This window comes from Hippocampus comes, unplaced genomic scaffold, assembly GCF_001891065.2.
Source record: "Hippocampus comes isolate QL1 unplaced genomic scaffold, H_comes_QL1_v1.1 scaffold122, whole genome shotgun sequence".
In the NCBI taxonomy this organism is placed as follows: Eukaryota; Metazoa; Chordata; class Actinopteri; order Syngnathiformes; family Syngnathidae; genus Hippocampus; species Hippocampus comes.
Genome location: NW_017842059.1, coordinates 4045640 through 4067917, shown reverse-complemented (window position 1 = coordinate 4067917; position 22278 = coordinate 4045640). Strand labels below are relative to the sequence as shown.

The following is a 22278-nucleotide window of genomic DNA, read 5'->3' as shown; positions in this document are numbered from 1 at the left end:
TCCATGAGCACCTGGAAATTTATAAAGATCATATCCCACGTTGTTACACTTGAAAAGTTCTATTTGTGTGACCGTGAATATGTATAGGACAATTGGGAGCTCAAACTGAGTGTGTTTTAATATTTTATTACAAACACAGATTTGTCATGGGTATGAAAATAAATCTGAGTAAAAAAAAAAAGAAAAACCCTGATAAACTCAGCCACTTCATCCATCCAATATCCATTCATCTTATCCACTCCACCCTTGCTTCGAGACACGCACAAGCGGATCCTTATTGCGCGCTTGAAAAGAATTGAACACATCATCATAATACATTATAACACATTTCAGTGCCCAATGCAAAATTGCTCTTGAAATAATTCTCCTCCATGAGGCAGGGGTATGTATAATCTGTGGTAGGGTAGTAAGGGGAGTATTCAGGAGGGCAGAAGCTCTCCTGCAGGTTGGCCCAGCACTGAGGCATGCAGTAACAGTCCTGAAGGGTGCAGTTCTGGTTGTGGTAGTTCTCTGCGGAGTAGCTAATGGTGTTGCACTCCATCCTTGTGGGCGAGTCATAGCAAGAGGAAGAGGAAGAGGAGGAGAAAGAATCCTGTGGCGAGTAGCTATTGTGATCCACTGGGCTGCACAGCTTTAGTGACTCTGGTGAGGAGCAGGGGACCTAAAACAGATCATTTCACTTTTGTGAATCCGGGAGTCCAGTTTTCAAACCAATGGGTCTGATAAACTGAAATGTTTAATTTTCTAATCGGGCAAAATAATATCACCGCTTCACATACTTTGGCAAAGGTGAGCTCGGACTTTCTTCGGCTCAAACGTTTAGTGGTTCAAAAATATTACACCTTTTCTGCAACAATAATTGAGGGCTTTGCTCAAAACCACATAAACGAACATGGTAATTGCAAAGTAACATACGGTTTGGCTATACAGCCGCTCATTTCCTCCTTTAAACCACCGTTCGGTGAGATGACACATTACAAAGCCGTTTTTATTTCAGCAAAGTGATCAGATGGTCTATTAATGTGGCGAAATAACTCTCAATCTATTCACCTTTTAGGTTGGACCTTTTTGAATGGCTGTAATATTCTCCAGCATCGGTCACCATGATGGGGCCAATAATGATATCGTCTAACAATTACGTGCGCTAATACATACACACGCACACAAATGTGTTTCAAATCTGCGCTTTATTTCGTTCATCAAATTAATTGTGCTACCTCAGGTAGTTGCCAGCAGAGAAGTGTTGAGTTACTTCTGGGAATACTAGACACAACCTCCTCTCGCGAGTGTGACGGCGATCGTGTGGAGCCACGTTCTTTTGCATTAGCGCGGTGCATTCTGGGACCTGTAGTACTTATGACGCGTAAATTTAACTGGCCTTGCGGTGCTTATCGTCTATTATATTGTCCGTCGATTGTTTAAAAAGACAAATTCTCGAGCCGTTTTGGAACACTGTGGTAGTCTAAATCATAAGCAGAAAATTAATTACTAATACTCCCTGTTGGACAATTTTACGGTTTTTTTTTTAGGACGAACAACACTTTTCTGAAGGCTGCTGGTGTGCAAACCTACCAGCCCGTGGCCATAGTTGTCTGAGTCCAAGGGAAGGCCGTGGCTCCAGGACAGCGGCAAGGAAGGGGGGAGAGGCATGGAGATGTTGTTGTAGCAACAATCGCTGTCGTTGGGGATGTTGTTTCCACCGAAGCAGTCAGGAGGCACCATCATGTCCCCAAACGGCTGCTGGCTGCACGGAAAACCGCTCTCCGTTGCCTGGATGCTGCACCCTTTGTCGGGTACAATGAAGGAGGCGGGGCGCGGCTGCACCGCGGCAGAGCCACAAGTGACGGGGTCCACATTGGGAGTGGCGGGGGGATCCACATAGCTACCTGGATTATATTCATAAATAAATACTTAAATGAATAAATACATCAATAAATAAGTGGTGATTACAAAAAATGCCCCCCAGTCCATCGCGAAACAATCGTTCAAATGAATGGCCACACCAACTCAGTCCTCCACCCCCTTAAAGTCTAACAATTAAGATCATCTAATTGGTGGGTTTGGCTGGCAATCAGTTCGCAGGGTGTATCCCGCCTATACTGCCTGAAGACAGATGGGACAGGCTTCAGCACGCCCCGCGACCCCCGTGAGGATAAACAGATCAGAAAATGAATGAATGAATTGGTGAGTATAGTGAACATCTTCTCATCAGAATACAAAGAAGAGGTGGCGCTCGAGAGCACTGGTGCTCTTGAAAGGGTTAAAAAAAATAAATCAAAAATAGGTTGGCATGAATCCCTCCAGCCGGGTGCTGTAAATGCAAAATGCTTTAATTTATAGCTTTAGAGACTTCTACATTTCCAGTAACCATCTGAGTGCCTGGACCCAGAATTCTTTCCCACCTCTTTTTTGACAGTTTTAAGAGCTTCTATAATAAATAAAAGAGGACTTTTAAATGGGTCCGTAATTTAAGAGAGTGATGTCACAACATCACCAACGGACACAAACGTTTATAAATAGAAGCCCTGCGCACTTCCAATTGTGTTGTCAAATGTTGCAATGATCTGCATGGCGTTTTATGTGAGTATATTTGGTTTTGGGGCTCAGTCCTTGGTCGCCACGGAATTCAAAGATTTTTCAGACGTTTAATTTGAGTCATTTGTAATCTGCATGCAGAGCGCTTTGCCATTGCAATTATTGTGTTGGTAATTCGTCATATGCAAAGTTTCGAAACCGCTGTGTAGACTTACTCGGAAGAGGTGACGCACATAAACCCTGAAGATCCAAGCAGTCTTGAGGTATCTGAATGTCAGAGAGAAAAGCAATATTTAAACATGGAGGAATGGCCGATTTTTTTTTTTTTTTTTTTTTTACGTGTTTCATGTGCTGCTTGTATTAGGCAACATGTGTCAGTGGGTTTGGGTGTGTTTTTCTGGGAGAACACTCTTTTATTTACATGTAAAGTTTATTTATGTTCTCCCCATGATTTAGTTTACAGGCAATACAGTTGCATGACTAATATGTGCTGAGAGTGGAATTACCGTTTTGACTTTTTTACGGTTGGCCTCGCGGGCTCGGTGCCTCTGCAGGAGCTCTTTGACTGTGGTCTTCACTCTCACTCCTTGGTACACCCGTGGTTTATCTGTAGGGTTGATAGGAGTCGGGGGGGGGGGGGTCATGCCACTCCTGTTTACCAAATAATGGACAATAACAAACACCCACTCGGCTCCCAGCCTCCCCTACCCCAACAACACGACGCCTGCGCCCCCTCCTCAGAATCCTATTCATTCGAGTCCCTAATGTTTTTCTCTCTGGATAAGAATGAAATATTTATTTGTTTCTGGTCTATTTTACTCTCATAACCCCCCCCCCCCACACACACACACACAAAAAGAAAAGAATAACCACGTGATAATATACAGTTCTGTGTCTTGAAGGTATATGGGAAACATGCACGTATTTTAAATATGTAATTATCAAAAAAATGAAATTAAAAAGAAATGCCTTTGCACGTGTTTTCTGTTCTTTATGCTCCAACTTTCCCACGTTTTTTTAAGCGTGCGTAAATACAGTAAGCGTAAATGCGCACAGAATCGCTGCTGAACTCATTGACTGTTTCCTTCACCCCGGTGAGCCTGTGCGCTCTTCCCCGATCAACGCGCCCCTTCCAGCAATTAGCCTTGAAACTTCCCACCACGGAGCGAGTGAAAGCTTCCTCTCCAAGCTGTGGATCTGCTTGACGCGCTCTTCCAACCACCCCACCCAAACCAGAACACTCTGGTAAGCTGTAGAAAATATGCGACTAAACGTGTACATTGATTTTCTCACGTGTAATAGATTGCTATGCCCGACATTGATCGAAAGGGAAAATGTGGTTGTCGGTCGGTCGGGATAGTCCGCGTAAAATACAATCAAATGAATGGGAGAGAAAAAAAAAGTTCCGTATAAAGGTCGGATAAGTGAACTCCTTCGATGTGTCAAAAATCACTGTAAATGTTTACGTTTGCGTCCAAACACAACTTTAGAGCGCGAAAACTTTGAGGATTCGGAAGGAATGTTGTGAATTTATTGATTTTGTGTAAGGGCGACGTCTGTGTTGCGCGTAGAGTGAAATTGCTCTCGCCGATCTCTGTTACATATTAAAATCGACCTTCTGCACGGTTGAAATAATCAACATATGTGTCGAAAAAAAATCCTCTGAATGAGAATAAAGATGCAATGGAAAGTGTTTGCATAAGGTATATGGGAAACATGCACGTATTTTAAATATGTAATTATCAAAAAAATGAAATTAAAAAGAAATGCCTTTGCACGTGTTTTCTGTTCTTTATGCTCCAACTTTCCCACGTTTTTTTAAGCGTGCGTAAATACAGTAAGCGTAAATGCGCACAGAATCGCTGCTGAACTCATTGACTGTTTCCTTCACCCCGGTGAGCCTGTGCGCTCTTCCCCGATCAACGCGCCCCTTCCAGCAATTAGCCTTGAAACTTCCCACCACGGAGCGAGTGAAAGCTTCCTCTCCAAGCTGTGGATCTGCTTGACGCGCTCTTCCAACCACCCCACCCAAACCAGAACACTCTGGTAAGCTGTAGAAAATATGCGACTAAACGTGTACATTGATTTTCTCACGTGTAATAGATTGCTATGCCCGACATTGATCGAAAGGGAAAATGTGGTTGTCGGTCGGTCGGGATAGTCCGCGTAAAATACAATCAAATGAATGGGAGAGAAAAAAAAAGTTCCGTATAAAGGTCGGATAAGTGAACTCCTTCGATGTGTCAAAAATCACTGTAAATGTTTACGTTTGCGTCCAAACACAACTTTAGAGCGCGAAAACTTTGAGGATTCGGAAGGAATGTTGTGAATTTATTGATTTTGTGTAAGGGCGACGTCTGTGTTGCGCGTAGAGTGAAATTGCTCTCGCCGATCTCTGTTACATATTAAAATCGACCTTCTGCACGGTTGAAATAATCAACATATGTGTCGAAAAAAAATCCTCTGAATGAGAATAAAGATGCAATGGAAAGTGTTTGCATCAGTGCGTGGGATTTCGCCCAAAGGCTCAGAATACTCGGGAATGCCAATTTGATAAGGCACTACTAACCCGACAACGAGGGACGCCATCTGATAAATATTCATACATCTAAATGCTAGTCTATGATTTGTCTTAAACGTGGCAAAGAGAGGGCCAAAAATTGCACGGCAGACACATCCCACTGAAACACGTTAGTCATAACTCCCCGTTCCACAAAGTCAGCTTGCATAAGACAAAGAAAACTGTCCAAATGTTACTTTTTTTTTTTTTGCTAATGGTTGTTGGATAAAATGAATATCATGTGTGCTGTGAAAACGCAAATTAACACGTAATGGAAAAAAAATAGTAATGCATCGCACAGTACGGTTAGTGAGAGGGACAGGTTAATTTGAATGAAAAAGGACTCCCCTGGTGAACTAAGAAAAAAGTGGTATCAAATAGTAAATATTTGTCATCTTTTGTTAAGCTGACAATAAATCCAACTTTGAACGAAATTTGCGGCCGCGAAGTGAAGGGGGAAAACACATGTTCTCCTCGTGGTTTAATTAGTGCTTTAGTTAACAATTCAAGCATCACTTATGTTCTCTTTTTTTGTTTGTTGTTATTTATCAGGAGAAAAAGCTACACGTGGATTGGACTTGATGAAAATCCTTCTCGAAACTCACCAGACATGACGACAGAGATGATGAGAAGTTTCCCTGATCAAGACCCGTGGGGCTCCTCAATGTCCCTTTCTGCCTCAGCACAATGACCAAGAACGAAAATTGTACAAAAGTCTCCAAAAATACCAACCCAAATCTCTTAGAGCAGCCTCAGAGCATACAACAATATTGTAATGCAGCTGGGAACATATTAGTTTGGGATTTTCTCCCTCCATGCCTACTATTTAAAACCCTTAGAACTCAATGATTTGACAATGATTTGATTGCGCGTTACTTTCGATTTGAATATTCAGAGGCAACGGAGTTATATCGATTTTTAGGCAAAATACACTAAATTGGTGCATTCTATATGTACATTTTTAATAGATGATCACTTTATTTTACATTTGGATCGAAAATAAATCATATTTCTACTCATTTATCCTCCTTTTGAAAGATGACAGCAGCACACCCCCTCATTAAGCAGGAGGGCAAGCGTGCGTCTTCTGCGCAACTTAAACACCGTAACCTCACTTTAATCGATCACCACATATTGGAAGGGCTCGCCCCAAGCGTCAATACCGCGATCGGACACATTTAATGCTTTTATAATGAAAAAAGCGGAGAAAAGTGGGACTCGGGTGGGCGTGGCAAAGGGCAGTAGCCATCTTTGGATCCGCGGGCCTTCAGCAAGTGCAGAAAGAGCAGAAACGGGTCCAATTATGACGTCTGAAGGGGTTCAGATTCAACTGGATTCCGTATTTTAAAAAATAGTTTTATTCTCTTTATTCGTTATTGCACCTAACTAGTTAAACGATTTTTTTTCAATACAAATAAAGGACACCATGTTGACTCATAGTCTAAATTCACTTGTTTCATTCAGTTTTGGCTCGTTTGCTGTTATGCATTTTTGGGTTTTGGAAACTGGAGTTGTTATAATGTCGTCTACTAAAATGTATACATTGTGCCATACTTTTGCTCAGTTATGTTGAGCAAACGGCTCGTATAGACAAACGGCCATTTCCATCAGATCGATATGGCTACAATAATGTGACAGTAGCATTCAAGGCAAGTTTGAGATTTTGATTCAGTTTTTAGGGTCACCACTAAGAGTAGTCGTTAATTATTGTCAGTACTGTAATATATTGCAGAAGAAATCAATAGGTGTTCACACTTTGTGCCTAAAATACTGTTTTGGTAATTCATTTATCAGGGCTATGTTTTATATTCTGTCTTGTTTTTATATTTTGTACTTTTCCTCATGCATATTTTTATTTTAGTTTAGTTTTTTTTTTGCGGTATTTCACTAATCTAATGCACAGTACTGTACGTTTCTTGCGCGGACAAACCTCTCTCTCTCTCTCTCTCTCTCTCTCTCTCTCTCTCGCTCTCTCAGGCGATGTAATGTCGCCCCCTGCTGTTCAAAAATGAGAACGTCGTCTTTCCTCGAACCCATCCTCAGATACAAAAATCACGTTTCCCTGTTTAAATCCACCCTTTTTTATTTAATAAAACGACATTTGGAATTACATTTTGATGACGCTTCATATTGTATTCCTCCACCAAATCACAATTTTGGAACAAATATTAAAGGTATAAACATGAGCCTGCTTTTGAATTAACAGACATGTTTTCTACTTGGTTTCAGATTAAATTATAGCACAAATGACGCTGCTGCAAATACTTTTGTTGAGATACTTCTCTTGAATTTAAAGCCATTGAAGAGAAATATGTTTTATTAAACATCATGACAACCATTAAACAAAACCTTAAAATCACCACAGTCAAAATCCTTAACTTTTCTCCATGCGCCTCACTAGAAAAAAAAAAAAAAAGACTTGTACTGAACTACTGAACATATTGACTCGTTTGGTAGTTTTATGATCACATTCTGTACTTAGATATGTATCACACATAACTTTGCAACATTCAGGTGCTCTTCCTAAAATTTGAATATCATGAAAAAGTAGATTTATTTCAGTAATTCTATTCAAACGGTCAAATTTGTGACAGATACATTTCAAGTGTTAATTCATTTGAATTTAGATGATTAGATCTGCATTTTGAGTTGCATGTTTATGGATGAAAAGTGTGATCGAAATAAAGCTTGCTTGACTGACTGATTGAGCTCTCGGCGGCCGACTGGTTAGCGCGTTGGCCTCACAGTGCAGAGGTGCAGGTTTCGATCTCCGGCCTTCCAGTGTGGAGTTTGCATGTTCTCCCCGTGCCTGTGTGGGTTTTCTCCGGGTATTCCGGTTTCCTCCCATGTTCCAAAAACATGCGTGGCACATTGATGGAACACTCTAAATTCTCCCTATATGTGATTGTGCGTGTGGATGGTTGTTTGTGTGTGTGCCCTGCGTTTGGCTGGCAACCACTTCAGGGTGTACCCTGCCCGAAGACAGCAGGGATAGGCTCCAGAACACTCTGAAACCCTTGTGAGGACAAGCGGATCAGAAAATGGATGGATGGATGGGTGGATGATTGGATCTGAAAACTAATTAAAAAAAAAAACGAATGAAAATAAATGTGGGGGAGATTAACAAAGACTGGACTGCAACTGGAATCAAGAGCTTCAGGATCCACCATGCACAGACATATGTGAGACAAGGGTTTCAGTTGTCGCATAGCTTGTGTACCTTTTGACAAGCCACGCTTGAATAACAAACAGCGTCAGAAGGGTCTTGCCTGGGCTAAAGTCAAAAAGGACTTGACTCCTGCTGAGTGGTCCAAAGTCATATTATCTGATGAAAGCTAATTTTGTATTTCGTTTGGAAACCAGCCAGTGTCTGGAGGAAGCAAGAAGGGAGTCACGGAATCCACGTTGCTTGAGGTCCAGGGTCAACTTTCCACAGTCAGTCATGGTTCGGGGTGCCATGACATCTGCTTGTGTTGGTCCTTTGTGCTTCCTGAAGTCCAAGGTCAACGCAGCGTCTTCCAGGAAATTTTAGAGCACTTGATGCCTCCTGCTGTTGACCAATTTTATGGAGATGCAGATTTTATTTTCCAACAGGACTTGGTGGCTGTACACAGTGCCAAAGCTCTCAGTGTCTGGTGTAAGGACCATGGTATTCCTGTTCTTGACTGGCCAGCAAACCTCAGAGAAAAACTCTGGGCTATTGTGAAGAGGAAGCTGCGAAGGCCACTGTCAGAGCAACATGGGCTCTCATAACACCTGAGCAGCGCCACACACTGATCGACTCCATGCCGCGTCGCATTGCTGCAGTAATTAAGTAAGTTAACTACGTATGGAGTGCTGTACATGTACATACTTTTCACGCATCTACTTTTTGTGTGGCCAACATTTCTAAAACTCCTTTCTTTGTATTGTCTTAAAGTAATTTTGAATTTGGGTTTTTTAAAATTCGTTTTAAGATACAATCATCTAAATTCAAATGAATGAACAATTGAAACATCTCAATCTGTGTGGAATGAATGTATGCAGTACACAAGTTTCTTTTTTTTTTTTTTTTTGAACAGCATTACTGAAATAAATCAACTTTTTCATGATATTCGCATTTTTTGATGAGCATGTCTTTGAAAGGTCCCAAAAAGCCGCCAAACATGTATTTGCATATTCGGTGACATCAATCATCATCAAAAGAAAACTGCTCAGACAGGAACATGCAGAAATTTATGTTTTAAAAAAAAAAAAAAAAAAAAAAAAAAAAAAGACTGATCATCAGCGATCAAAGTCAGGTGAAGGTGCAGCAGCTCGAGAGCAAACAAAGACACATTTGGGCTCTTGCTCTGAAAAAGGAGATGTCGATGGTGGGCAGTTGTGTTCGATATCACTCCAGCCAAAGCTGCACGTCCGCTTCAATTCAATACGTTTGATAAGTTGAAAGTCACGACTCAAGCGATAAGAATGCCAAGATAACTTATCTTGTCTCGGGTAGCAATAAATTCTGTCGCGCGCCCTCTCAGAAGGAGAAATCATTGATTTACTGGAAGGATAGAATCATATGATACATTCAATGCGTGGGTTATATTTCGACCTGTTTAAAATTAGCGTCCCCATAATCGGGAACTTTATGATTTGAAGTGTAGCTTTTTTGGAAATTGTGTTGAATATCCTACCCAACAAATAGGTTGTAAGAATTATTTGTTGAATTGCAACCTCTACAGATGAAGTGGGCCATGTTTTTAGTGGTCCTTTGACTTTGTGGAAACTTTGATTCTCCACTACGGCCAAGTGCTTGTTGAGTTTTTCAACACCAACTGAATTAAGGTCCATCGACTCCTCCCTGTGATCTGAGTCACAGATCCTTTTTCTCCTGAAAAATACTCAAAGCTCAGACACGTGAGATACAGTCAGTAGGTCCTCCTTAGCTCGTAGGGACACCAGGAGGTCACGGCGTCCTCCTTATCCCAAGAAGTGTGAGCCTCCATATTTAAAGGGAGACTCGTGTGGCCGTCTGCTGCCTCCTCTGTGACGATCTTGGACGCCAAGTCGTTGTTCATGTAGGGAGAACAGGGGAAGGAGGAGGATGGGGCTGTGTAGGAGTTGCTGGAGGTTAATAGGTGGTACTGCGCATCCTCAAGGGAGTGCAGCGTGTAGGACAGGCTGGTGGAACCCGGACCCATTGACGACGAGCCTTGGCTTGGTTGGGAGGGGCTCCCCTGGGATTCCGGGCTGGGCATAGACGATGGGACGCTGACAGAAGCCAAGTCGTCTGGACAGAGAGCGTCCACCTGGGGAACTGGCTCTGGAACCGACTGCTCCCACGAGTCTCTCTGAAGACGATAAAACAAGAGTAAGACGATGTTTCCCAACAAGGTGTGCCAGCCACTGGTGGGCCCATGTCGGCATGGGAGTCACTTTTGGTTTAGTTCAGTCGTGAGGATAAGCGGTATGGCATATGAATGTTTGAATTCTCAAAGTGTGGTACAAGCACCGTTAGTGGTGTGCAGGCTCCTCCCACTAGTGGTATATGAAAGAATAACTGACTTGGTCAAAATGTGCCTGTGCATTTTTTTAAATCCAGTATAGCATATTTCGTTACTACAGTTTACTTGTAAATGACCGATTAAACTGTTGGGCATGTTTGTGCTGGCGGAGGGGGGGGGGGTAGTTCCTGTTTCGATTAAATCAGACAATAAAGAAGTCAAACCACCTTTCCTGGGCTGCAAAAACAAAGGGCACCCATTTGACTTTCGAAAATCTCACAGTTTGCTACCAAACAAAAAAAAACTATGGAAGTATGAAGAGGCCAGCGACAAGGTATTGTCACATGTTGAGCTATTTTCTGAACTTTGTTTGCTTCAGGCAGTGAGGCAATAAGGCAGCGGTGGCCAACTAGTCAGAGACCAAGAGCCAATTTTTTTACTGTGTTACTGCAAAGAGCCACCTCATGCACATGGACACACATAAACATCACTGCATCCCTTCCACACACACACACACACACACACACACACACACACACGCACGCACGCACGCACGCACGCACGCACGCACACACACGCACACATGCACACAGACTTCTGCTCAGCTACATGATTGTAAATGTCACCCACCAACAGGATAATGACAGAAATTGACTCCTACAGTACAAAGACCACAGGCCAGTCATTTTCAACAATGAATATTGTGTGCACTGTCCCCCACACACACAAACTCCCAGTTCAACCATGTCCACAAACAAAAATATAATAACGTTTTTCTCTTAGCATGCATGTTGCTTAGCGCCTTAGTGCAGGGACTTTTGGCATTCCTTCTCTTGAACAATCCTCTTCAAATCCGGCTTGTATTCCGTTGTTGCCACTCGAAACAGGCACTGTCTGCATGGTAGCTGCAGTGGTTACTTATTACTTGGGTCAGCTTGCTACATATTTGACCGAAGATCGACTTTTGGAGCGATGAACATCCCACGATCGGCCTGATCACGCACGTGCAAGCATTTTCACGCGCACGCACGCAGGCGCCCAACCACGCACACGTGCGCATAAGCACGCATGCACGCACGCCGAGATGAGCGACAGCCGCAACGTCCCACACAGACACACAAAGTCCCCCCACCATTTCCTCCTCCCAATCCTCGCGGTCGACTTGGGACCAGTCCGCTGGCTCTCGGTCGATTGTGATTGACGTATTGGGCACATCTGCCTTAAAATGTGAGGTAATTCGCTGACTAGCTTAGCGCTTAGTGCCATTGTTTGCGCATCAGCAGTGATTCAGTTGTCATCTGATTGGTTGCCCTGTATGTCAATCAAGTAACGGGCTTGATGATAGGCTGACATCATAAGTTCTGCTGTACATAGTGCCGTTGTTTGAATGTCAGCGCCATCGCGGAGGCGTTTTCGACGCTTGTCATGTGAAAGCCCGGGAGCCGCATTGAACCAGCCGAAGAGCCGCTTGCGGCTCGCGAGCCACCGGTTGGCCACCCCTGCAATCAGGTATCTCAATAGCTCTGGGGTGCATCAGCATCTATATGACTCGTGAGTTGGTATATTTTGTCAAATGACTTTGGTCACACTCTTATTTAGCCTAATGTATAATAAAGATTCACGTCGCTCGACATCATAAAGCCGCATCATAAATCTTTAAAGTTTCTGTGAACATCTTGTTGGGGGAGAGAGTGGCCTTTCTCTTCCTCCGCGTGTTCGTTAATTTCAAATCCAACTGACAGAGAGGAATAATTCCTTAACAATCTCTACTTATGTCAACTTCAACCGTCTGCTGCAAATATAAGAACAATCGACCCCAATGTTTTGAATTTTATAATTTTATGAGCATATCGTCTTTCTCTCCAAAAGCGCTCACGACAGTTTACTGGGCACAATGTTCAATATGTGTGTTGTGGCAACATGCTCTTTGTCCAAAAAATGAGAAGGAGCAGAGGTATGTTGAGGTGGTCTTTTCAAATGAAGATTCTCAGACTTTTTGTGTGTGTGTGTGTGTGTGTGTGTGTGTGTGATCCTCATTCCCAGGCAGTGGCTGGAAACGTTTATCACAACATTCTCTCCTCCTGGTCCGGTGTGCCATTTCAAAACATTGCTCTTGTAGTCACAGATTGAACTTCTTCTGATGTTACAGTGAAACTCCTCAAGAACGAAACCTACATGGGCGAAAATACCCCCTAGTGTGAAAATATTTTCATGCATGAAAGCCATTTCCACTTTTCTGCTGCCCCTACAATGAAAAGTCCCCCTGTTCCGTTATACGAAATCTTTTTCTCCGCTCTTGCCTTGCAACGAGATTCACTACAACGAAAACAAGCCTTCCGCAAAAGTCTAATCCAACCTCAGCATGCCACAGCGACCTCTACTGCTTCGTTCGGAAACGGCAACAACAACCACCACGCTGGTTTACTCATGCGCAGTAGTACAGGAAATATTTGTTTCAAACGCAGCACAAAAGTTGCATTGCTAAAATGGCGACAAAATGGACCTTTGCATACCAAGGAGTTAAGAAAAGAAAAGCTTTAACGCTTGAAGACAGGATAAAGGTAATAAAAATGAAAGATGGAGGAAGCAAAATAAAAGACATTATGCAAGAAATTGGTGTAAGTGAAAGTAAATGCGGATCGTAAATTTCGTAATTTCTTTCCCTTTTTTTCTTTCTACACTGGCTATATGAAGTGTCAAATAAGTGTATGCTCATACTTATGCACTATTGGAATAAAAATTAAAAGTACACATATACGTTTTTGTGTGTGTTCATGTTTATGTTCATGTCTGAGATAAAATTTGCTACAGTGAAAAGTCCCCTGTTGTGAAAAATTTCTGGCTGCAAACATGATTTTGTTACAGAGGAATTTCACTATAGTACAACCGCCCCAAGCCGTGTAAGCCATTTTTCAATGTCAAAGGAGCTTAGGACCATTTAGAAAAGGGGGTGAAAAAAAAAACATTCAAACAACTCCGTGAAATGAAACCCATGGTACCAAATAGCAAAACTCTGACAGGAATTCTTTTCCGGGAAGTCGCACGCATAATCGTTTCTCTATGAATGTACTAAAGTACAGTAATAAGGTGGATACAGTCTATGAATAGACTAACAATGGCAAAGATTCCTACCATATATACATGTGATGACTCTCCACTGAAAGGAGGCAAAAGCGATGATAGGGACGAAGAAGGTAGGAAAGATCCTCCAGAGCCTGAGAAGGTGGTGGTGGTGGTGGTGTTGCGGTATTCACTGAAAGTGTCAGGGTAGTAGGTGTCAATGAGAGAGAAGCTTGATGTCTCACAGCCCAGTGGTCTGCCTCCAAAGGTAGATGGGTACACATCTGGTGAGAACTGCTTGGTAGATGGACCAAAGTCCGAATCCGATATGAAAGGACGCCTCATACCGTAGTAGCTGGGTAACATATGAGACCCTGTAGGAAAGAGTGGGACAATTTTTATGGACTGACAAAAACAATTTGCTTCAAGCTTTTATGAGACACACTACGTGCTCGACCCTGTAAACATAATAATGCTGCTCTGCAATGACATGGCTTGAGCAATATGTTCATCATTGTGGTTTTGGAATGGTGAAGAATTTCGTTTCACAAGTCAGGAAATGTTTCTTGCCTTTCCACGCATCCAATTTCTCTGCCACCTGTTCTCATTAGAGTCACAGGTGAGATGGAGCCTCTCTTAGATGAGGGTGGGCAAGAGGCGAGGTACTTCCTGGATGGGCTTCCAGCTATTGCAGTTGTCACATTTGAGTTTGTTATTTAGCTTTATGAGAAGGGTAACCGCTATCAGAATGACACACTAATGCAAACTACAACAATACTAAAAAACATGAGTTGTTCTCTTCCAGCGGCCCTCCAGGACCGGAATTTGACACCCCTGCGACTAATGCAAACTACAACAATACTAGAAAACATGAGTTGTTCTCTTAATATATTGAAGGTTCACTAATGTGTATAAAGTGAACAGTGTAGTTGGTCCTTCATTCATTCATTAAAGTTGCTGGGTTTTTTTCTGAGTCATTTTCTCACCTGACATCTGAACGAAAGAAGGTGGAGTTGTTGAACCACTCTGTTAAGACAAAAAAAAAGACGTGAACAACACTTAAATCCTTTTTGTGTTTCTTACTTGACAGCAAACATGCAACAGGTGGTTTTTTTGTACCACACAAAGAATTCAGTTGGAATTAAAACACTGAGAGAATTTCACTGAAGGTCTTTTGAATATCTCAAAAGACAATCAAAAGAAATGAAAGGATATGAGTGACAGTCAGGGCAAAGTGCATCTCATTTCTTCTGTTCCAATTTGGAAACATTCTAAGTTTGAGTCCTCAATGTACGGAATTGAGCAAATTGATGAGCAAAAATGAATTTCAAACATTTTAGAATCAGGCTTGTATGCTATTCCATTTATTGCATGTTTTGGTTAGGAGCAGCAGTCGTAGTGGTAGTCATAGGAGAAGTTGACAGTTGACCTTGATCATTGTAGCATAATGCTAACACCATACTGCTGTCTGTTGAAGTACTTCTTCTTGTGGGATTCATTTTGTTGTTGTTGTCGAGTGCAAAGTCTGGTCATGGAAAACTGCATTGAGATAACCAAATGAATTCAATGGACAGGTTACAGTATTTTTGAGGAACCCGATTTGGTCATATCAATTTGAGTTTCTCTCTCTCTCTCGCTAAAATGTCATGATTGTCAGTTTTAAGACCTAAAAACCGAGTTTAGCCGCATGTGGGGAAAAGACAAGAGATAAGCGCTCTTGTTTGCATATCGCCAACATGAAAGAGTTGATAATATGAAGCCCATGTAGGCTGGGAGGCAAGCAAATTTTGAGGACAAAATTTGAATGTGATTTGCCAATGCTAAGACTTCCTCTTATGGCCCAGGTACGGCTCAGTGCATCTCTGAAGGCCTTGTAGGGAAATCAGCGTGTTTAAGTTCAGACTGCGTGTGTGTGGCTGTCTGGTTAGGTGCCATGCTTTCTTTGGAAAATACAACAAACCCAGACAATACTATTTGAAAAAGCACAGATTTTTCAGTCACGATATTCAACATATGAATGTTTATATTGCATCCTTGATTGGGATCATTTGATATTACGGCGTGTTTGGAAAGACAACATCCATAATAGTGCCTACTACAGTCTTGTCATCATTTTGAACAGTACACAACTCACTCCGTGGTCAATGTTTGCTCTGACAGGCAATGAAAGGCCCGGATAGCTTTAGTACTCCTGTGTCTCTGTGCGTCACCTTTTGTAAACATAAAAGTAAACAGTGCAATGAAAAGGCCCTGAACTGAGACCAAATACCCTCACATACTAACGCATGCATATGTTGACATGTTCTTTTTTTTTTTTTTGCCTTTATAAAAAGGATCCAATATATTAACAAGACATAACCACACTGTTTTAAAGCTCCTGTTAAATCGCTATGGCCACCATCAGCTGTTGTGGTCTACATATTGATGACCAGCCAAGGTACCTCATTAGTTTTTTGGCACAAACAACGGTGTAATATATTCATTCCAGTTATTATCTGCATGCTTGTACAAACTCTTTGGTACACTAATATGATCAGACAATGTTTTATTTTGATCTGATGACGTATGTATTTATTGGCGAGGCTCCGTCAAGGGGGGCGCGTTTGACCTCGGGGAACATGCTTTTTTATTTTTTTACTGTCCTAAAATAACGTGCAGTTGCACCTCCACTACGTTAGGGGGCAGTGACGTTCTCATTGGCAGAGTTTGCGCAGGGAGCATTCTCAGGGAGGAAATATGACGAAGCGCCTGTAGCGCTTGACTTCAATGTGACTGCGGTGGTAGACGAGGAAATATCCATGTGCTTACTGTGTCTAAACCTTTTGGTAGCGGACAGCATGAAGCCAAACAAATTAAGGCGTCACTTAAAGACATTACACCCCAATCACGCTGATAAGCTGCTTGAGTTTTTTTCAGCGAAAACGTGCCGAATATTGCAAAAAAAAAAAAAGCACAAATTCTTTTATGTTTTTGTTTTGCTGGTTAAAGTTTTTTTTAAATATTGTGCTCCTGAGATAATATTGGTGATTAGTTTGAATGCATTATTAGTTATTGATTTTATGTAATTTTATTTTTCAGTATCGTAAGGTTTGACATGGTCAGTCAAAAAATATTTGTTAAATTAAGGATTTAATGTTATTTTTGAATTTCAAATGCACTTTAAATCGTTTCTGTTCCAGTTACTAAAGCTATTCTTTGTTGTAAGTTGGTCCATTTTTTTTTTTATTATTCTCTTAAACGTTAATAAGGATACAGTGTTATGCAAAGGTGTACTTATAACAATTTCATAGACAAATGATACTATTTATAGTTGTGCGGGGGCGGGGCGCGAGATGTTTTCCTCTTCCTTGGGGGGGGCATGACAGAAAATAATTGAGAACCACTGCATTAACCTAACATGCATGTTTTGTGATGTGCGAGGCCCGTGTTTGAATTTACTCTTTTTTTTTTGTTTGATTTTGGGTTTTTTTGGCAAGTCGTTGCAGGAAATAAAATCATCAAGACACAGAAACATCTTATAAGTAGACTATCCATCCATCCATCCATCCATCCATCCATCCATCCATCCATCCATCCATCCATCCATCCATCCATCCATTTTCTGAACTGCTTTATCATCACAAGGGTTGCGAGGGGTGCTGGAGCCTATCCCAGCTGTCTTCGGGCAGTAGGCGGGGGACACCCTGAACTGGTTGCCAGCCAATCACAGGGCACACAGAGACAAACAACCATCCGTGCTCACACTCACACCTGGGGACAATTTTAAGTGTTCAATCAGCCTGCCACACATGTTTTGGGAATGTGGGAGGAAACCGGAGTACCCGGAGAAAACCCACGCAGGCCCACGGAGAACATGCAAACTCAACACAAGGAGGCCGGAGCTGGAATCGAACCCAATACCTCTGCACTGTGAGGTCGACGTGCTAACTACTCTACACCTGGCCGCCTTGAGAATAAATATTGCTTAAAAAAATGTTCAAGCAGATTTAATTCAATTAAAATTCAGTAAGGATCATTTTAAAGCACAAATAATGCTAACCTGTAACCTGATAACCTGATTAGCTGTCCACTGTATTAACTGCTGTCTCTGAAAGGGTTAAGAGCAGTAAATTCAAACTGAAATTTAATTTCTTTCATTAAAATAAGATGTAATTCATATTGACTTTGTAGTGAGGCATGATGTGTTTTTCTGGCTTCTATAATTTGAATTTTGTTTGCACAAGGCATAATTTTTTTTTTTTTGCAAACAATGAAACAGACACTGGTCATTTTGTTGTTGTTGTTTTTTGGGGGTTGGGTGGGGCTGGATATAATCTTGGTCTTGTTTTTGTCTCGATAATGCCTTGGTCTTATTTGGTGGGGCCATGATGACAAAACTTGTATTTTCCCATGCTGTGGGCAAAAGAAAGGTGCTTGACAATGAGGCATGCATTTTTCAGCTGAGCATGGTTTCATGCAATTAGCGAAAACACTGACAGCGTTGAGAGTCTATGGGTCACATTTTCAGGCTTAGCACAAGTCTAGCACAGAGTGCAGTCTAAGTGTGGCGGGGTTCTTTTGTTTGGTATTTTCCGAGACTTTACACAGGTAGAAATTGGCATAACGGGGGCATTTATGTAATGTATGCCAATCGAAGCGGATCCCCTCGTTTCCATTAAAATCAGGGTGGTTTAAGTGGAAGAAGAAATAGACTCAGTGAGATCTGTGCATGACACTGGCGCACTCAAAGTGCATTTAGACTTGGAAACTGAGAGTTCTCCCTTTGCGGATGATGTATTTGGTCACATGTGACATGAGCAATTGGAGACCACCTTGCACCCACGGCCGTGCGTCCATGTTTGACCCCCACCTAATAGTTGTGCTATGCGGTCAGGGGGGTTCTGTTGAAATATTCATCAGATGATTATGTTTGTTGTTCATTCAATTCATTGATTTCTGCAATGATTCAGAGGGATTTACGCCCCGGCACGAAAATGAAGATCCTGCCCTACAAAAATTAGTAATATTTTTCTTATGTGGGGGAGATTTGACATACTTGGAGATTATCTCAATCAATCAAACTTGACAGGATCGTTCACAACACTATTGTTTGTGGTATGTCAAATGTAGAAAAAACTTATTTTCACTTTCCTGGGACAGTAGAATGATAACTGTAATTTATCATCCATCCATTTTCTTATCTAAGGGTTGCAGGGTGTGCTGGAGCCTATCCCAGCTGTGTTTGAGGTACACCTTGAACTGGTTGCCAGCTAATCGCAGGGCACACAGAGCAGAACAACCATTCACTCCCACCTAGGGAGAATTTAGAGTGTTCAATTAACCTGCCACGCATGTTTTTGGGGATGTTGGAGAAAACTAGAGTACCCGGAGAAAACCCACACAGGCACGGGGAGAACATTCAATCTCCACACAGGAAGGTCGGAGCCAGAATCGAACACTGCACCTCTGCACTGTGAGGCCGACGCGCTAACCAGTCGACCACCGGGCCGCCTGTAATAAATCACAATATAGAAAATGTTCACAGTTCACAGTCCACTATTTTATCTCGCTTTTGCTCTAAAGCAATCTCAATGACGTTTTGGATGATTTTTCAGAAGTGTGCTTTATTTGTTTATCTTCAGCATAGATTAAACTTTGGTGGTTCGCACGTCCGCCTCACGGTGCAGAGATGCAGGGTTCAATTCCAGATTCTGGCTTTCTGTGTGAAGTTTACATGTTATCTATTCCTAGTGCCTGCATGGTTTTTCTCTGGGTACTCCGGGTACCTCTCATATGCCCAAAACATGCATGGTAGGTTAATGGAACACTCTAAATTGTTCCGAGGTATGACTGAGTGTAAATGTTTGTTTGCCTACGCGTGCCCTGCGATTGGCTGGCAACCAATTCAGGGTGTACCCTCGCCGACTGCCCAAAGATGGCTTGGATAGGCTCCAGCACGCCCGTGATCCTCTTGAGGATAAGTGATTTGGATAATGGATGGATGGATGAATATATTGGATGGATGGATGGATGGATGGATGGATGGATGGATGGATGGATGGATGGATGGATGAATAGATTCAACTTCCCTCTGAGATCCAGCTCAATGTTTCTGTGTCATGTCCATCCAACCATTTCCCACTGCTAATTCTGTTTCGGGCCACAGGTGGGCGGAAGCCCATCGCAGCCAACATTGGGTGATTGGTGGAGGTACAACTTAAACTGACAGCTATTCAAGATTGTATCCATTCCTTTAGGCAATTTATAGTCTTCAGTTCAGTCTAACATGCATCTTTTGAAATGTGGGAGGAAACTTCAATGCCCTTAATACAACTCCTCATGTAAGTGGAGATTTGGACACAGAACATTTGACTGCGAGATAGGCGTCCAAACCACAGGCCCAACCGCGCTGCCCTTCCCCGGTTATGTCTCACATATGCGTAAATAAAAGGCATTTTCAATCGGTGATTGTCTGATTCCAGCATAAAAGCAAACACTGTCCTGCAACAAGATTCTGTTAGGTGGTTTGGATGAAAAAGCAGTCTTGCTTGTGCATGTCGATGTCTAAAGCGAATCCTTACTGCAAGTGAGAATGCGTGTTGTTGTGTGTTTTTGAGGCAACAATAGAGCGGTTGTCTGTGGCCTGTGCAAGACTGCGGACAATACAGGCCTGCAGGTGTGTACGGCTCAAACTTTGCATAGGCAGCCTCCTGCATGAGCTTTTCACTGTCTCTCTATGGTACTCGTCCACCCGTTCCCTCCTCCAGCACACAGAAGGTTTTTGGAAAGCATGGCCATCACTATTGCTAGCAGTGAATTAGTGCTCTTTTGTTGTCCTCTCAGCACCGTGCTTTGCTATTTGCGGATTGGCTTTGCAAGAGCTTGACGGCTTTTCTAAGCAAAGAAAGCTTGGGGAGGGTGGTTACAAGATAGACAATGGACCAACCATGAATGTTTCGTCCACATAACCAGCTTGAACATCAACAGACGGGGAGATTTTTAAAAGGCCACCAGCAGAATGTCAACTGTGGCCTTGAGGTTTGGTCAGGGAGTGGGGAAAAAAATAGATGGAGAGACAGGAAGGGACAAAAGCGTAGTGGTTTTCAGAATGTTGTACTTACACTGTATCTTGGCCCATTTGTCTGTCGGGATCGTTTCTCTGCCAACAGGTCTTTGACTGTGTGCTTGACTCGGACGCCCTGGTACACTCTCTTTGAATATTCTATTGGGCAATAAAAACAGTGTGCCTAGACATAGTCCTAATGCAGAAGCGGTTCCGATGTCTCGGGTATTGCAATGTCACGTAGAGTACATGATTAGTGTCACAAATATGTTGATTTGAATGTTTCACAGTTTAGCAACATAAAGGAGTCACTCTTTGAGAGTCATGTGTCAATGTCATGGAAATTGTCTTTGGGATGGCCAGTGCAAATGCAATGCTAACTGGACGTACATTAAACCAGAGTTTTTCATGGCATAACATTTAATTAAAACTTTCATTTGAAAAAGTTACCAGACGTTTTTTTTTAAACTCAAATATCAGACATGAAATGGAGGGCAGAACATTTTAAGATTCTAATGTCAATTGTAACTCATTAGACATAACATTGTGCACAATATTTTAGAAAAGCCCCAAAAATGTAGTTATAATGAAAAAATATGATTATGATTATTGGGAAAAATGCATACGTGCAGGATATAATTTTTCCATGAATTCTATACTGTATTGTAATAACTATAAAAACTATAACCTAACACAGAATGACAAATGCAAATTATTCAGCCCTAATCATTGAAAACTGTTTCTAAAGTACTCATTTCATCAAAGAAAAAGATATATATATATATATATATATATATATATATATATATATATGGTATATAAGTCGAAGTTGCTTACCAGTATCCATGATGCTGTTGTTCAGTCTGACACACAGACAGGCCGCTCTCTTCTTCTGCTGTATTTGTCTACAGTAACTGAATACCAATGTTGAGCACCATGGTGAGCGGTGTGCCTCCGTGAGAGCTTTAACCACGTTGTCAGGAGGGCAGGTACGCATGGAACATGCCACCTTACTTTATCACTGCAGATGTGAAGTGTGAGCTTTTTAAAACATATTTGTTTAAATGCAAATATTTGGTAAGGACGTTTTTTGGACTATTTGCATCCGCGTTTAAGATTCTGTGTTAGAAACATTGCGTGCATAGTCGTGAGGCCAGCATGTGCGCATACTTTTTTGGAAATGGACACATACTATGTCACAGAGCTATGAAATGCTCTATTCGGGCAATGACACATAGGATTGGGCTGGGAGGTGCAAAGAAGAAACTTGTTCGCTCTGAGACTTGGAAAGAAGAGCTTCGGGACACAACAGACATGATTACAAAATAGACATGTATACATAAGCGATGAAGTCTTCAATCATAAATTAGCTGCTTTGGTGACAGGAATGAAAAAAATTACCCCCCCCACACACACACACACACACACACACACACACACACACACACACATACACACATACAGTATATATATATATATATATATACATAAACACACACACACACACACACAATTATTCAATTCAACTGTTTTTATAGAGCACTTTAAAACAACCACCGCTGTATACAAAGTGCTGTACATGGAGCAAAAATAATTCATACAACAAACAA

The 22278-nt window shown here is 41.9% G+C and overlaps 2 protein-coding genes and 1 long non-coding RNA gene across 3 annotated transcripts; 1 reads left to right on the top strand and 2 right to left on the bottom strand.

The window, feature by feature from the left end:
• Positions 1-106: 106 nt before the first annotated feature.
• On the bottom strand, positions 107-3323 carry linc.pou2af1 (lnc RNA pou2af1). Its single transcript, XM_019861609.1, has 4 exons — positions 3042-3323; positions 2751-2802; positions 1573-1886; positions 107-661 (listed from the first exon to the last, which is right to left on the bottom strand). Exons 1-4 carry the CDS (start codon positions 3177-3179, stop codon positions 308-310), a joined length of 858 nt encoding a protein of 285 aa, XP_019717168.1. The 5' UTR covers positions 3180-3323; the 3' UTR covers positions 107-307.
• Positions 3324-3399: 76 nt separating this feature from the next.
• Positions 3400-7207, top strand: LOC109510922 (uncharacterized). The gene is made up of 3 exons (XR_002167210.1): positions 3400-3437; positions 4239-4581; positions 5648-7207. It is a non-coding gene; the product is annotated as an uncharacterized LOC109510922 (long non-coding RNA).
• Positions 7208-9120: 1913 nt separating this feature from the next.
• On the bottom strand, positions 9121-22024 carry pou2af2 (POU class 2 homeobox associating factor 2). Its single transcript, XM_019861182.1, has 5 exons — positions 21506-22024; positions 20727-20827; positions 14613-14652; positions 13699-14000; positions 9121-10413 (listed from the first exon to the last, which is right to left on the bottom strand). The coding sequence occupies exons 1-5, from the start codon at positions 21663-21665 to the stop codon at positions 9991-9993; spliced, it is 1026 nt and encodes a 341-aa protein (XP_019716741.1). The 5' UTR covers positions 21666-22024; the 3' UTR covers positions 9121-9990.
• Between the last annotated feature and the right edge of the window lie 254 nt (positions 22025-22278).

Coding starts and splice junctions, on each gene's coding strand:
- linc.pou2af1 (XM_019861609.1), bottom strand. CDS start 3,179: ATGACCCCCCCCCCCCCGACTCCTATCAACCCTACAGATAAACCACGG. Junction 2,803..3,041: donor ACCGTAAAAAAGTCAAAACG/GTAATTCCACTC, acceptor TCTGACATTCAG/ATACCTCAAGACTGCTTGGA. Junction 662..1,572: donor ACAACTATGGCCACGGGCTG/GTAGGTTTGCAC, acceptor GATCTGTTTTAG/GTCCCCTGCTCCTCACCAGA.
- pou2af2 (XM_019861182.1), bottom strand. CDS start 21,665: ATGCGTACCTGCCCTCCTGACAACGTGGTTAAAGCTCTCACGGAGGCA. Junction 20,828..21,505: donor CAACAGCATCATGGATACTG/GTAAGCAACTTC, acceptor ATTGCCCAATAG/AATATTCAAAGAGAGTGTAC. Junction 10,414..13,698: donor AGTCATCACATGTATATATG/GTAGGAATCTTT, acceptor TATCGTCTTCAG/AGAGACTCGTGGGAGCAGTC.